Source organism: Anopheles coluzzii, chromosome 3 (assembly GCF_943734685.1).
Source record: "Anopheles coluzzii chromosome 3, AcolN3, whole genome shotgun sequence".
Classification (NCBI taxonomy): Eukaryota; Metazoa; Arthropoda; class Insecta; order Diptera; family Culicidae; genus Anopheles; species Anopheles coluzzii.
Window position 1 is genome coordinate 89,370,545 of NC_064671.1, and position 15,863 is coordinate 89,386,407.

Sequence of the window (15,863 nt, forward strand, 5' to 3'; positions counted from 1 at the left end):
AACATCTTGATTTATTCAACAACAATATGTACAAGCTAGCAATTTTGCAACACTTGCTACGAACCGTACTGTGTGACATTAATCAGAAGTTCTAAACTATCGATCGTCTTTACGGCAGCACCTACGAATATTGCTATTTCAAGGCTACAGAATAGCAATAACCAATGGCAAGTACCAGACCAAAGTTTTTTTTTTTTATAATTACATGCGATCAATCTGCTGGCAAACCGGCTACGCAAGATATTGCTATACCTTATTACCGTAGTGTATTACAAACTGGCACAGGAAGCAGTTGTGAAAACCAAGTCATCATGATCGATCTTGTGACTCTCATTCGCCGAAAGTTGCTCGCCCTGGAGCGTAAGTTAGCCAACGATCCAGATCAATTTGTGCTTCTGCATCATCTCACATTTCTGTTCGCCATTCGCAATGATGCACCGAGAGGAGCGGGCCAATTTATGCGCTGGTGCTGTCATCTGATGGTGCCCATCTTTGTGCTCAGCTCCTATTGCTACAAAGCCTACTGGTACATGTCGCACAGCGAGTACAACTCCGCCCTGTTCAACGTCGTCTGCACTATCTGGATCATGGCCGGTGCGTTCGTGCGTAGGCTAGTGTTCGATCGTGGCGTGCTGGTACGCCTGGAGCAGTTCCTTAACGATCGTAGCTTTCGTGAAGATGAACCGCTGGTTCGTGCGGCTCGGCAGCATGTGAAGGTGCAGAACAATCGCTACCTGTTCGCGGTCTGCCTTTCCCTAGTGTTGGATGCATCCATTTTTTCCGGCACGAATATAATGCTTGAACCGGAGTTTATGCTCCTTTACCAGGGTCACGCTGTGGGTGGATTCCTCATCCAGCTACTGTACGGTTGGGCGACCTGCCTCTGGGGATCGTTGTACGTGCTGATCTTTGCCTTCATCTACGTGCTGCTGAACGTGTTTCGCGGGGAGATGTCATTGCTGGTGGAGTCGTTTGAGCGTATTGACGAATGTTTTCATAAGTATCGCCCAGAGCTGAACACTGCGTCCGCCGGGGAGCGGGAGGAAGAGTTTTGGCGCGAGCTGCAGGCACTTATCAAGCTGAACGTTCAGCGACACGTGGAGCTGCTGGAGTGAGTTGCATGGAGTGTGTCGCTGTAAAAGTTGCTGCTTCATAATTGCACCTCCGTTTCAGGAATTTGGGTTATTTTGGTTCGATTCTCAAACCCTTCTCATTCATCCAGTACTACGGTTCGTTTACGCTGATCGGGTACTACTGCTTCATCTTAATGTACAAAGGCGTCACACCGCTTACCGTGGTGTACATTGCGTTCATCGTTTTTCTTGTGGCGGAATCGTTTCTGTTCTGTCGTATCTTGTCTCAAATTAACGATCTTGTAAGTGAAACCTTACCCTAACAGTTTTAAAGAAATCCCCACTCTACGCAACACTCACTTTGCTTGCAGCACGCGCGTATTGGTACAGTCATGTGCGAGCTGGAATGGTACGACAAGCTGCGTTTTTCGCCCCGGTTCGCTTCAGCCTACCGGCAGATGCGGGCAAGCTTTCTGATCATCATCATCCGATCGCAGAAGCCGCTATCGTTTAGGATCAATGGTACCGGGACGATCTCGATGGCGCGCTTCGCCGAGCTGCTAAACAGTAGCTACTCGTTGATGACCGTAATGTTTCAGCTGAAAGAAAGAATTATTGCCAAGCTGACTTCGGACGGAAACAATTAAAGATCAGATGTATTTGGTTTTGTATCACAGTGTGAGCACTTCAGTGGTGTTTGTTGCAGTATCTGGTAGTTGGTAAGTGGTAGGTAGATGGTAAAGGCAACATTGTCAACCACCAACCACAATATTTTCACCCGCGTGATAGACACTTTTTACAATATCTGTGTATTGAAGTTCAAGTGTGCGATAAATGTTCAAATAAAATGCTATCTAAAATATCCGAAACTGTTAAACATATCAAAATTATGAATTTTCTCTACAAGCTGATAATAGGACGGTATTTGTCATGATAAATCGTATCTTAAACCCATTTTCATTCAATATACTGCTTGCTTGCTTGCAAACGAAAATCACTCCTCTGTCTCAAGGGTATTGCTTCAACTAGCAATTTCAATACAAAAGCAAATTGAATAACATTCTCGATACGCAAAAAAAGTAACCCACACTGGTGGGTCTGATGCAACGCAAGAGTAACACGCCAAAACATGCCTCCGTTGTACACGCGTGCACAGAGCACTTGTGCTGTATAAATTATTCATGATGCGCTCTCGTATTTGTAAACCCCGTTATACTTTACACAGTCCGGTGTATCCGGCCAGTCGACGGCCCGTGGTCGGGATTGTCACCCCGAACGCAGGAAAGTTCAAACGGTGAAGTTTAGTTTACACTTCACCAAAGCAGAAGGACAACCCGGGAGTCTGCAAGCTATGATTTCGCTCCGTATCCATGGCAAGCGGTTGCAGACCCGGCAAGGCATGCTGTAATCTGTGACAAACAGCGTGCATGCGCCGGCTCGACAGCAGAAGCTTTGTTTTTTTTCTGTCTACACTTTTTTATTTAAAAAGACCTGTTGGGTAAAGGTGAAGCTTTTTTTTGTAAGTTTTGTGATTTATAGCAACGCTTTGCCGTGCACAAGAACATCAAACAAGCTGTTGAACAGAGGAGTGAATTTTGTCTTTCTTAGTTTTCATCGTTCACCGTACACTACAAGAGTGAAGATGGATATACAACTCCGGAACAGATGCTTTATAATATTAAAATTACAAAAAAGTTTTCTTTAATTTGAAAAGGGAAGATGTTCAAGGAAAGCTGTCAGCATCGAGTTTAATTAAATTTTACAAACTGCTCCTCAACAATATGTAAGCTTTTCTGCTTTCGGTCGAAGCCTCAACTATGTTTCAATCCTTCATTTTTCATAGTTTAAAGCATTGCAACCCCCTCTGTTCCACAGTAATCACGGGCTGGAATTCTATTTCCGGTCTGGTGCTTCCTGAGCGTAATGAGTAACCCCCCTTGTACGGTTGGCACGGTTAGGGTTTCACCTCAACGCAATCAACAAGCCACGCTTTATCTCCAACACAAACACACACACACACACACACACATACACGGCAGGCCTGATTGGTTCCGAGCGGCAGTTCCTGTTGCTTTCCGGAGCAGAAAATTGTGTAAAGCTGTTGCTTACAACTTTCCATAGCTCGAAGTGATTCGCAAAAGCCATATCGTCTTGCCTTCTGCCGCACGCGTTCAATAACAACAACAACAACAACACTGCTGAAGTCAGTAATCTAATTCCGTCTTCCGAGACAGTCCTGCAGGTTATCGGGGCAAACTCAAACTGCTAAGGTTTCCGCTTTGCTTCGAGCGGAGCTAACGAGCTGACCGTGCTGTGCCTGCCGGCTAGCAAGCTGATGAATAGAATCTTGTGTCCATGCATTCTACTCGGTCTTGGTCCTGAGGCACAAGGCCGTCTGCACGTTGCTAAAGGGGTGCGAGCTTTATAAGCGAGTTACATTTGATTATCTTTCGCTTCATCGACGGATGGTTGGAGAGTGGATTTTTATTGAAGCATTTATGATCGTTCGCCTTCTTTAGTGTATTGTTAGGTGTGTGATGTTATCACGCGTTTGAAAGGGTACATACATTTTAGTTTTGGAGGAGATCTACTCAAAAACCACCTATTTGGTCTCATAAAAATGGGTCGAATACTAACGTTCAAGCATACTCTTCCTTTGTCTGTCCTGCTATCAATAACATCATATTGTTTTAGGTTGGAACAATGTACACTCAAAAATATCAATACAATGTTGACAAAATTTTCTAATCATTTTGCCCTATGACTCCTTTTTTAATCATTTACCTTCCTATTTAGACCCCGAAAGGTTGTCGGGTGCGAAAAGCTCATAATGAAAGGATATTTCAGGATCAAGCCAATGGCGGGTCATGCTTAGAATTCATCACAATAATTAATTAGAAAGTTGCAGCAGCAGCAGCAGCAGTGAAACAAACCAAAGATGGGGGAAAACAGCTCCATAAGCACCTTCGCATCATTGGCTTTCGCAAGGGGCTGTCGATGAAAGATTACTTATTGAAAATAAATTAATCTCTGGGGTAGTCTCCACCACAACGGCAAAAAAAAACAAGACAAAAACCTCTCGCCAGTACGATAACTTTGTCAACAGCTTCAAGGAACGCAGCAAAAAAAAAATCACCGACACCGAAGAGTATCGAGTTTCCTCGTTTAGTATGGCAAAGGAAACTGGGAAAGAGTTTTTTTTTGTAAAAAACTGACAGAAGAAGGACGAGGTCAAGAAAGTTGCTTAATTCCATTCCAAACAGGTAGAATCTAATTAGGGAATTTTTAATTGCACTCCCAGCGTGTCACCCGCCCTGCGCGTTCAATAGCGGCATTTGAGGTTCGGGAAGCATAAATTCGGCAAACCTAATTGGAAACCGTTCGGCATGTCGGTGGGAACGAAAAGGTTGGTGTTGGTTTATGTATTTGTATTTTTCGTTGACACTCTTCAATCAAGGTTTAGACATCAGGGAACATCGTTTGAACAGTCGCTTGAACTGTTAAAACGTAGCATGTAAACTGTTATTGTACGTAACACAAGCTCCCGCATAGTTGGGACATTCCAACAAATCGCATAGAAAATTAAAATCTGTACCATACATCACAACCTTTAAGGACACTCTGTGATGTTTGCTTGAAGTGGCCCTTTCAGTTGAAGTGCTAACTTACCGGGAAATGAGTTCAAGTGATTCGCAATTAGTCCTGCCCACGGCCGAGAATAAAGTCGACGCGCCTTCTTTGACTGTTGCCAGAAACTCTCAAGTAGTTGTGGCTATGAATTGTGTCGGTTTTGGATGGCCCTCTAGTGAAGCTGTTGGTGAGCTGTTTTAGTGTGTATGAGTGGTTGTCGTGGTAAATGAAGAATCAAACAACACTTCATTAGTGTTACTATTCTTATCGGGTGCCAATTAACAAAACGAACATTGAAGCGCTTGTTGAAGAGGACGGCGTTGAGTTGGTTGTTTCAAGACTCTCACCAGCAGTTCTTGTTTAAAGTAAAGCAAGTTTTAATAAGCACCCATTCTCTAGAAGCTATAAGCCTTCATAATAAACTTTGCCAAGTAGTTGAATGATCTATAAAAATGGTGAAATCGGCAAACTTCTTGTTGGAATAGGAGTTGATTGTGTAAGAATCGAGTCAATTTGCCGGAAATTAAGTCTCTCTTTCCTGTATGTAGCTTCACTCACCACAGTAGAATATCTACTGCTGTCGGCAACAAATTTCGCTCACTTTCCCCATCCATTGTCATTTGAATGCATCTGCAGTGGAGCAATGGAGCAGTTGTATCGTCATCGTTCTCGTTCCCCAAAAAACCACCCCAAAAAGAATGTCACAACCGTCACGTGGCGCACCCATAAGCTAACCTTCTTCAACTTTGCCGTACGGTGGCTGGATGGATGGTAATAACTTGTGGCAAAAATGCCACACCGAAGTAGTAAATCATGAGTGCCACCGTGCCATCCGCTGCTGCTGCACTTGACACAGCCGACATGGAAGGGTTGGGAAATTGTTTGTACAAAACTTTGTCAAAAGCTCACACCAAAAGCTGTGCATGCACAAAACGGCGCTACAACCACTAGATAGGGGTACCAGGGGGGTAAATGTAACGTTTCGATGATGCATATTATCCCTGTTTGTGTTGCACTTGGCTGTACTTTAACGATGTCTCTCTGGGGTACGAGTTGAGCTGCTGCAGTACTCGGGGTAACCAGTTGTGTAAGAGATGCTTCTCTGGAGAAACTCACTAATGGCAAGATCGAGGGTTTCTAGATAACATCTACTTAATTTCGGAATAAATTATTTAAGCATAAAAGTGTATATGCATCACATTTAAACTCGGATATTATATTTAAAAAAAAAGTATTGTATGTTCTTAAATTTTACACATCAAAGTGCTGAGAATGTAATCAAAAGCCAAAGAATAAACCTTTATTTACGATTGTCGATGCAGTGAAGGCAGCACGCTTTGCTATTCTTTTGATCTGGTTGATTTTATGAATTTCAAATCAACTGAATTGTTCAGGGGAGCTTTGTTGACGGCGATTTACATCCCTGTCGGTTGGCATGCGATTATTTGATGTACTAGGCACATTGGAAATGCGTTTATTTTCCTACAACTCTCGCAATAGCACACATATTCCCTTTGTACCAGAAATCAAATCATTTCTATCATTTGAAAAAAAACTTATTTGAATTGAATCATGTGATTTCATGCTCGTTGAATTCCATTCCAACGACCATTTGGTGCTCAAATCAAACGTTTGCTACAGTCAAAATAACAGACGAGATCTACATTTTCGTTTGAATTTAGCCCACCGAAAACGCTAGCGTCCCTATTTGTGGTGTTTCGCAATACCGCAATTTTCCTCATTTACAACCCTACTAAAACACGTGAACCGGATACGCTGCTCCGTAGCAACGCATGCCACAAAACCAATAAGCGTTCGATCGGTGATGAAGAGCCGGCAAATACTTTCAGTGGCGCTTTTTAGAAATGATATGGAGGGTACAACAGCATCCTTACCCTTTTGCTATAGCCTCCCCGTGCATCGTTAGCTATGCTGGTAGCACGGCAGCAGCAGCAGCAGCAGCAGCAGCTGGCGTAGGTTCAAAATGCTGGCACTAATGCGATTATGAGCATTTGCACGTGGTGGAAAATGTTGCTGCAGCCTGCCAGCTGCCGGTGATGACGGGACGAAACCATGCTCGAACGGATCAAAGCGTTCGCTTGCTCGTTGAACCGTTGGCAGGGTTCCGGTTTCGCCTGAGAAACCAATCAACTGGAACAGTGGCCATCGAATGCAAGCGTACATCACGGCCCGCTTTTCACTGCAAAGTAGTGGAAGCCTCCCACGGTGCACGATTGCTTAACACAGATACTTCCAGTGAAACGTACAGGCAATGCAGTAGTATCAAAATCTCTTTTGTCATTACAGTACGTCCTAGAGCTTGTGATGAAAATTCGAGAATTGTCTTTTTGTCCGGTACCTGCCTACTTCCCATTTCCAAGAAGTTACCAACCAAGCTACGAATCTTATTTTCCGCAAAACTCAATAACCCACACGTACTCTCGTGAATTTGGAATGAATACATAACTTGAGCGAAACAAACAAGTCCAGTGCGTTTGTTGGTTGATTGACAGGCAATAGCAATGTAATGAATTATCCATCCAGCGGTCAATTTATACGATCGAATTTCCCCCCAGCTCATTGACTAATGACTTTCTGCAAGAGAAAGAAAAACTTTAGCACGGTAGCAATGAATGTTGCATGAAGCTTAACCGTCAGCGCTTGTTAGGTCGCAAAAATATGACAGGTTTTGTCGTCTTATCGGTGTCCGTCGCTTGTCAGAGGCTTGACGGTGATTTGACAGTCTTCGTAATGATGTACAGTGCTGTGGTGCTATTGTATGTCACTCAGCATTGGTTGTTGGTTTAGTTGCTCTTTAATGAATGTATTCCTTCACCAATACACCACGGATACACCATAAAGGCGATGCAAGATAGCATCAATTGAGCTGCCCAACAGACCCGCCACCCCGAGTAAAGCTGAAGAATGCGGTCCTAGCACATTGGAAATCGAATGTCATTAGTTCGCTTGCAGTTTTGATCGCTGTAAACATGATTTGTATCTCGCAACACTCACTCTGGTTGCACTTTGTATGCTAACGAGCAGTGCGTGGTAAACGTGGTTGCCTGGCAGCAAGAAACCGACTGCATCTTGCTCGTCAGTGGACTGGAAAGGGCAATTAATTTGCTTACATCATGGTGGTTTTCCGTCAAGTGTGCTCATGTAAGCGATCGAACGAACGAGAACTGATGGTAAGGGATGGGCACCATTGGGATGGGGTAAAATTGATTGATTAATTAATGTTTGCAGCATATGGTGCAGAGTACGGTAAGTTATTCCATTCAAGTATTTAAAGCATCAATTTGGAATGGTTTACACGGGAGCTAAAGCATCCCATTATCGTCTAGCGTTCTGTCGTAACAACGTTAGCCAAGAAGATCAACGTTACAACACTCGTAACACGCAACTGTGTTTCATGTTTTATTATTAAAAACAGTAAAATCATCGCAAAATCCTTTTGCTTCACACTTTGCCATGCTAATTTGTGTTCGTTTCGTTCGTCCATCCGTAACAACTGTATCCAAACCCTTCTCGCTGATTGGCCTCGTGCCAGTTCATTCTCCAGCTTCGGACAATCAGAGTGCTTCGGTTCGCAGGTTTTTTCCGATTTTTAAGGACACCTGTCAGACCCATGTCACCGACAGCAGCCGCCGACACCGACGGCCAACTCTGTCGCACTATTAATGAGCCAACGAACTGGTTGGTCGGCACAATGACCTTATCAACTGGGAGGGACAGACATAAAACAAGCGCGGTAATGGTATGGTGTGTCAATTTATAAACTTTTGCACAACTTCGTTACAGGCTTCCTGTTTCAGTTGAGCGTTTGCCTTTCGTTAGCTGTTTCTTTGGATTATTTGGTATATTTGTAGTATTTCTGATTTATGTCTATGCCTTAGAAGGAAGAAGTCCATTCCACATATAACAATATGCACATAGCCAAAGCTTTTACTATTCATTAAAAGAAGCTCTTTTCCCATTACACTTTCATTCCAGGTTCTATCCACATCAACGACTCTTATGCATCTACTTCATCCACCTAGAACGAAATGGAATGTTTTAATTGATCTCATTAATTATGTTTCACGTGTTTCACGATAAAAGAAGCTACCAATCGAGCTCGTATCAATGGCAAAGAAGCCTCGCTAGCCTATTCTAATTACATGCTTTTCCTGGAACTCAGAACCTCTGTCTGGGTAGTGCTAGTCTGTACGTGTGTGTGTGTGCGTAGGAAGGAAATTGTATCGTAAGGAAATGATAGTTTTCCACCCCACAGAGCATCAATATCGATCCCGGAGTGGCTGCTGCTGACACCACTCGGTGTATTGAGATGCACTTATCTTGAGCGTTCTTACACGGCTGAGTGACGTTAAGCAAGCGCTTAGCAGTGGGTAGGAATGACCGTTCAGAACATTTCGTTACTGTCATCTACATCCAGTGCTGCCAATAATTTCATGTATTTGTGTAATGTGTTCAACAGAGTGCAACCAGCTAGCAAAATGAAGCAGAAAATAACACAAAGCTCATTGGAGAAACCTTATAAAACCTTTAATTAAGTGTACGAAAAACAGACAAAACAGTGATGTAACTTCCAAAGCTTCCAAAGAGCTCTTGAATTGTACTGCTTCATTATGAAGTGAGCCTTCCCTTCCTTACTTCCAAGTAATGTACCATCCATGCTGTAGTTCCTCTTAATCCTTATTATTAATTCCGTGCAACGAGTTGCCGTTTAAATGATTCCTCTCTCTCGATCTCTCACTCTTCCAGCAAGCTCCACTTCTTCCAGGAATGCGGAAATTCAACCACCGAGCGACAGGAGGATGAATTTTGATCAAGATTTAACCGATCGCACACAAAGGCGCAACGGTGCGGCACCCGTCAAAGGTGTGCAATAGAGGAGGAAGAAAGTTCACAATCATCTTCATCTTCAGCCACACTGGCTGGAGGGCATTCAATTTTTGAGACTTGTGATTGAATGCGGGAAGTAGTAGATGGTGGTGGTGGTGTTGGTGGTGGTAAAGGTGGTGTGTTAGGTTAAGGGGGTGAAAAGTTTAGCTTAATTGAAGTGCAAACCCCACAATGAATCTCGTCTCCGGGAATTCATGGTATCGGGTTTCGGGTTGCTCTTTCGATTTAGCAAACGAGAGGGCTAGCATTTAACCCTGTTGTTTGGGCGAACCTTGTACCATTCAGGGTGCTGGTAGTGTTGACACGGAACGAAACTTTTGTGACTGATTGACCGTGGTGCTTTTGGTTCAATGCAGAAACTTAAAGACAAACAAATTTAACTGTTTTTTTTTTTTCATTCTGTAATTGCTTCGCTTCATTTTAGTGAACGCGAAACCAGCTACAGCTTGGATACAAAAGCGCTAAACAATGGCACAGCATTTCCTGGCCGTACGGAAAGCTTAAGGGCCATGAATAAACTGCACGAAAATAATTCATTCAAATCTTACGAAACGTGACCCCGGTTTGCAAAGGTAGCTGATCCTACATTATTCAAAATAATTCAACCGCTCGATGAAATCCAGCAACGCGCGAGTCTTTCCACTTCTTTACGAGCTTACCGTGGTTTCCATCACTCATAAATGTACATCCCACTGGCTTCGCTGTGCTGCATGCGACATTTACATCCTTACCAAAGTGATAACTGTTCGGAAGAGTTTCGCGTTCGGTAAAAAGGATGGTTGGAAATGTGCGAATGGTAGGGAAAACACTCTTCACCTCCATGAAGGAGGCACGCCTGTCTACGGCAGACTTGTCGTTGACGGAGGCATTTTAATCGATGCTGTGGATGAGAGCCTTAGCGCAGGCAATACTGTGTCTGGCGTGTTTTTGGTGGGGCAGTAAGAGCATTTAATCTAGCGCTTTGCATGCTGCAACGTAATCATGATCCAAGCGCGTTATGTACGCGCTTCACGTATCTTGCGAGCATTTTAGTCATGGCACCGTTTGTTTGGTTCGTGCTCGTTGGCAGTTTTCTTCGCTCGTATTTTATCACCGACACGAGCAAACACTTGTACCGGCCCGGTTGAAAAGTCATTGAATTAGAGTTGCCTGCTGTAGGGTGCTTTCGTTTCACATTTCGTTATTCCTGTACGATGCTTCATAGTCAACAGGGCGTAATTAATATTCGCAAGGAGAGCTTTTGCAAGGTCATTCATGAAATACATTCCACTTCATGATACAGATGGGAGTTTTTCGGTATTAACATTTTATACCTACATACTTGGAATTGAGTTATACATACTGCACCAATGAAAAGCGATTTTTTAGTTGGGATAAGATATGTATAAGAATACTCAAACACATGTATCCGGTGAGTGTACATGGTATGTTTGTGAACACATACTGTAAATCACGATTTAAAAATCCCTGCCATAGCGCCACGAGACCTTTTACATGTCACCGGATTGAGCCTGAAACAGGAAGACAGGAATTGTACAAAGTGGCACACCTCTGGGAGCATACCAACACACAGACAGAGCATCCAGCATTCAGAGTAGGGATAGTAGCTGTCAAACAGGTCGAACAGGTTCGGCTCAAGTGAAACTAGCTGACCGTGGTGTAAACAGAACATTCGATCGTACAAGATACCAATGGTTTCGGATATCGTGTGTGAGTATGTTTAAGTTGTCGGTGCATTTCGGGTCGACGTGTCGGCTCGTAGGTTGGTATGGTGTGGTGTACAATGGATTAAGAACCAAATGTAGGCTACACATGCGATGGTCATCATGAATAATTTATGGTACCAACAGTTTAAGAAAAACTTCCCAAGGATGGTCTGTTTCTTTCCATCTTGCAACTGAATCGACAGTTTTAGTAGCTGTACGAGAAGTATTTGATAAGGAAATGTAAAATAAAAAAGCTAAAAGTGTAATATTATTTCAAAATCTCGACGAGGAATATTTTATTTTGTGATTGTAAACAAAACCAGGGAGTTTTTAAAGGCAAATAAGATGTATAGTAATAAGTATATGCTCACGTTTTAATGTATGTTTTTTCAAATAGATTCGACATAGTAACCGTCATTGGCTAGATAGTATCGAGAAATTCACTCTGTTCATGAAAGAAAATTGTACCACAATAAAATTCAGCGACGAACGGGGTTATGATCCAATGTTGCAAGTGCTACAGCTCTCAACTCGTACAACTTTTTGACATGCGCTTCATAGATTCAAGTCTCATATCGATCATTCACTCGTAGAATGAGTCAGCCCATCCAGCTACGTGATACTAACAAGTCTCGAAAGCCTGCATGTATAGCCCGGCATGACCGCGTAGGTGCCCAAATATAGAAGTACGAGCGATGCTTTCCTTACCATTATCCTTAAGTAGCCTTACATCACATTTTTGTCATTCAATCGAAGCTTTTGTAAAATCCGGCAAATTTGACCTTTGACACGACCTGTGTCAAATTATACAAACATCTTCAGCGTTTCACCTTAAATCTTCAGCCAGCAGTTCGTCCGTCTTCAGTTCTTCCGCCTTCAGGTCTTCAGTCTTCGGTCTTCTGCCTTCTGTCAATTAATTGTTGTAAAATCAGTGCTCATTACACTTTGTTTACTCAAATCATTTGTTTACGTTTGTTCCTCTTTCTTATGACTTTTCAGTTTTATATTTACCATCATTTTAAGCTGGTTTTCAAGCACCACATAACATACACTACTACAATCTTATTCTGGGATTGTTGTAGTCATGTTCCAGTTCAAACCCTTCCAGAGCATTTTCAAACAATTCTTCACTCGTTGTGTTTTCCATCATCTCTTTTGCCCTTCTTATTTCTGCCATGTCCTCTTCGCTATAGTATCTTAATCTTATCTCACTGGCATACAAATCTAAAACTTCTTGTCTATATGCTTCAAAAATTGCTAGATTTGCAGCTGTGGGACCTGCCGAAAAATCTACTTCAGACAATTTCAAAATCCACCCATACTGCAGTTTATCAATTTTCCCACCAATCTTGTGGAACACATTGAACACTCTCGGAATTCTTTGCGTGTGCCCTGCATGTCTGCACAATATTCTATACAACTCGGGATAATGTTCGCGTAACATCTCAAAATTATCCCTAAACCGTAGCACGTGAGCTCTTTGCAGTTGGCTATCAGGTGTCGGTGGCCGTATATACCCATCCCTGATTGTGCTGGCCCCGTCTTCAATAAGCTCTGTAACTTGGTGGCCAGACCTGTCGGCAGCTCGCCTGATTTCTCCAGCAAATCGTATGGTATGTACCGCTGTTCGTGAGTGCAAGTGAGAAGCTCCAGTGTGTGGTTCCGTTTCATCCGATGTTTCATCCTGACAGTTGCGCGTAGTTTTCAAGTTTCTTCGTCGTCTGGGATCATCTCCATTATCGCCAGCGTTTCTTGAAGTTCCAGCTTCTTTTGATTGCGTTTGTTTGTTGGTTTTTGTATTTTGTTGTGATTGTTTGCTTTCATTGTTACTCTTACTGTTTGTACAATTTTCATTACGACTGTTACGTCTTTCTGACGCGTTTCCAGATTTTTGTTCTGTAACGTAATGGGCATTACACAATGTGAGAACAGTGTCTACGCTTGCCTCAACAACAGCAGATGCAACTGTTCCCACAACTTCAGCAGTAGTTTCAACCATCCTAACGACCGTCTTTCCAACTACAGCCACCGTTTCCACAGCAGCATTTACTATGACTGGCGCAGCGATCACACCACCTACTACAGCTAAACCAATAGCGGCTTGCGGACCAACTAATCCTACGATGGGTGCCACTGTCGCTGATTTACCAACCGTTCCTCCTAAAGCACCCGAAATCAATCCAGCCATAGCGATTTTTTATCGCACTGTGTTAGATATTCGGAAGGTGTTGGTATGACACTATAAATAGTAACTGAAAGAAAATTAAATTGGCGAAGTCAGTATATTGAACAAAGAACAATCAGAAAATGTCTGAAAAATAAGATCGACGCAGCATTTTTAACTTAAAATATCAAACTACATAAAACAATTTGATACAACGTATCGTCGAGCGTATCTTAATTGTCTTTAAAAAAACCATTCTCAGACTTGACTAAGGCCATTCTCACAATTAACAATTCATTTAATACATGATTTCCTCCTTCCTGTGTTCATGTTTTGTTTCCTCGTTTTGCTTCGTATTTTCACGTCTTAACGTTAGTAGTATTACATTTAATTTATATGTTTAAGCGATCTTTGTTCGTTCTATTACTTCTTCATGCCATAAAGACCACCCAGAGCATATTAAGACTATTGGAGGCTGTAAGCGATCATACAAATATTGGCTCTTCTAAAGTATCGAGCGAAAGGTTGTATGGGGAATTCTAAACCAGAGATTGCAAGAGAGTGAACAATCTGAATGACTCGGCGGTGACTTAAACCCTCACGGAACTGCTCAGCATTATCTGGAGTCGTCCGGAATCGTCCGGAGTTGTCCGGAGTCGGAGTCATCCGGAGTCATCCGTAGTCGACCGGAGTCGGAGTCGTCCGGAGTTGGAGTCGGCTGGAGCCCTATGATTATGATAAGTCCCACATAATGCCACAACACTGGTTTGAGAAGGACAGAAATATCTTTAAGATAATATTTCTCTGGTACGAATAATGAACTAAATTGTACGAGCAAGTGGTGGCATCGGATTTTCTGGGTGCGATGTTTTTTTGTGGTCAGGCATTGCATCTCCTGCTCCTACTCCGACTCCTGCTGATTCAAGTTGAATGAAACTGCTATTTTAAAAAGAAAAGCTTGCTGTAGAAGTATACGCCCAAAGCGAAAGAGGCAAAAAAAACATCAAGAAATGAAATGTCTCCGATCGACTAATGATTTCGATTTTGCCGGAATAGGAATCGAACTGGGCCGGTCTGGTGCTACAGTCGTCAACTCGTACGACGTAAAAACATGCTCGTCATGGGTTCAAGTCCCGAATAGACCGTGCGTAGGACTGACTATCCTGCTATAGTAACAATAAGTCACTGAAAGCCAAGCTCACTTCACTAGTGGGTACAGGCAGACCTTAACCGACAACGGTTGTTGTGCCAAAGAAGAAGAAGAAGAAGGAATCGAACTAACAGCAGCCGGAGTTCCAAAGTCGTGGATTATCCAGAGAGCACATTATATGATTTCATTATAAGCTGAGTTTAAAGTTAATGTGTTTAAATGTTTATAGAATTCAGTTTCTATGTTTGTGTGTTTATAGAATTCATTCTAATAATTATCAAGAACCTGCAAACCTGATCCGGATATATTAAGTGTTACAATGTTGTAAACATTCTTTCCAACATCAGCTGGTTGCCGAGTAAAGAGGGTATATCACATTTATCAGTTAATTGATAAAGTGTCTGTTTCCCTTTCCCTTGACGTAATGATCTACTCGGCGTAAGCGCAAATTACTTTCAATCATTCGCGGAAACAGCCAGAGATAAGATATTAATACCTGCCTGGTCTATCGAAGCACAATCGGTACATACTAGCGGATGAAGCTAACAACGATAACACTTATAATCGCATTTCTCGTGATACCTTAAACTCCAAATTCTTGTTATTGAACTGCTACAAATTGTTATGAAAGAAAACAAACTCTGAGTTGGGTAAAAACGATTTGGAATCATCAATAAAACAGTTGTTTGCACTACAACACTAACAATCCATATTATTGCAAAATGCACAAAGAAAACAAGTTCACTTGAGGTACAACAGGCTTATATACGCATCTGCCAACGGACATGATAACCGAATACATGCTCCTATTTTTGTCTCTGTTTTTCTCTCCTTCTCGATGTACGTCTAACAGAACAATGACATCATTTTCTTCTCATCAATCCCGACGGGTCTTTGACATTATGTCACAAACCAATTTTCAAACCACTTACACTACCACTCACGAATGCTTTCGTACACTATGCTAAACGATATTCACAAACAGGCTCACCTGCGTGGGTGCGTGATCTACTATCAATAACGCTTTGACTCTCTACGAATTGCGAGCCTCAAGCCGCATTCAGTTTACTTCAACATTCCGCCTATGTTGTTGTTTGAATAGTTTATAGAGGCTTTGGCTCCAACGGAGTTCTTTCGCCTCTAGGATTCCGCCTATGTGTTACTGTTTCGCACTCTGCCAGACTATTTATAGGTTTCTATGTGTATTGCGGATGAATCATACACATCGCATT

General features: G+C 42.5%; 2 protein-coding genes across 2 annotated transcripts; one reads left to right on the plus strand and one right to left on the minus strand.

The window, feature by feature from the left end:
* The first annotated feature begins 241 nt into the window (after positions 1-241).
* On the plus strand, positions 242-1,900 carry LOC120960007 (uncharacterized). Its single transcript, XM_040383858.2, has 3 exons — positions 242-1,111; positions 1,174-1,375; positions 1,445-1,900. The coding sequence occupies exons 1-3, from the start codon at positions 312-314 to the stop codon at positions 1,718-1,720; spliced, it is 1,278 nt and encodes a 425-aa protein (XP_040239792.2). The 5' UTR covers positions 242-311; the 3' UTR covers positions 1,721-1,900.
* A 9,683-nt stretch (positions 1,901-11,583) lies between these two features.
* On the minus strand, positions 11,584-15,769 carry LOC120958992 (uncharacterized). The gene is made up of 2 exons (XM_040382095.2): positions 15,623-15,769; positions 11,584-13,569 (listed from the first exon to the last, which is right to left on the minus strand). Exon 2 carries the CDS (start codon positions 13,503-13,505, stop codon positions 12,372-12,374), a length of 1,134 nt encoding a protein of 377 aa, XP_040238029.2. The 5' UTR covers positions 13,506-13,569; positions 15,623-15,769; the 3' UTR covers positions 11,584-12,371.
* Between the last annotated feature and the right edge of the window lie 94 nt (positions 15,770-15,863).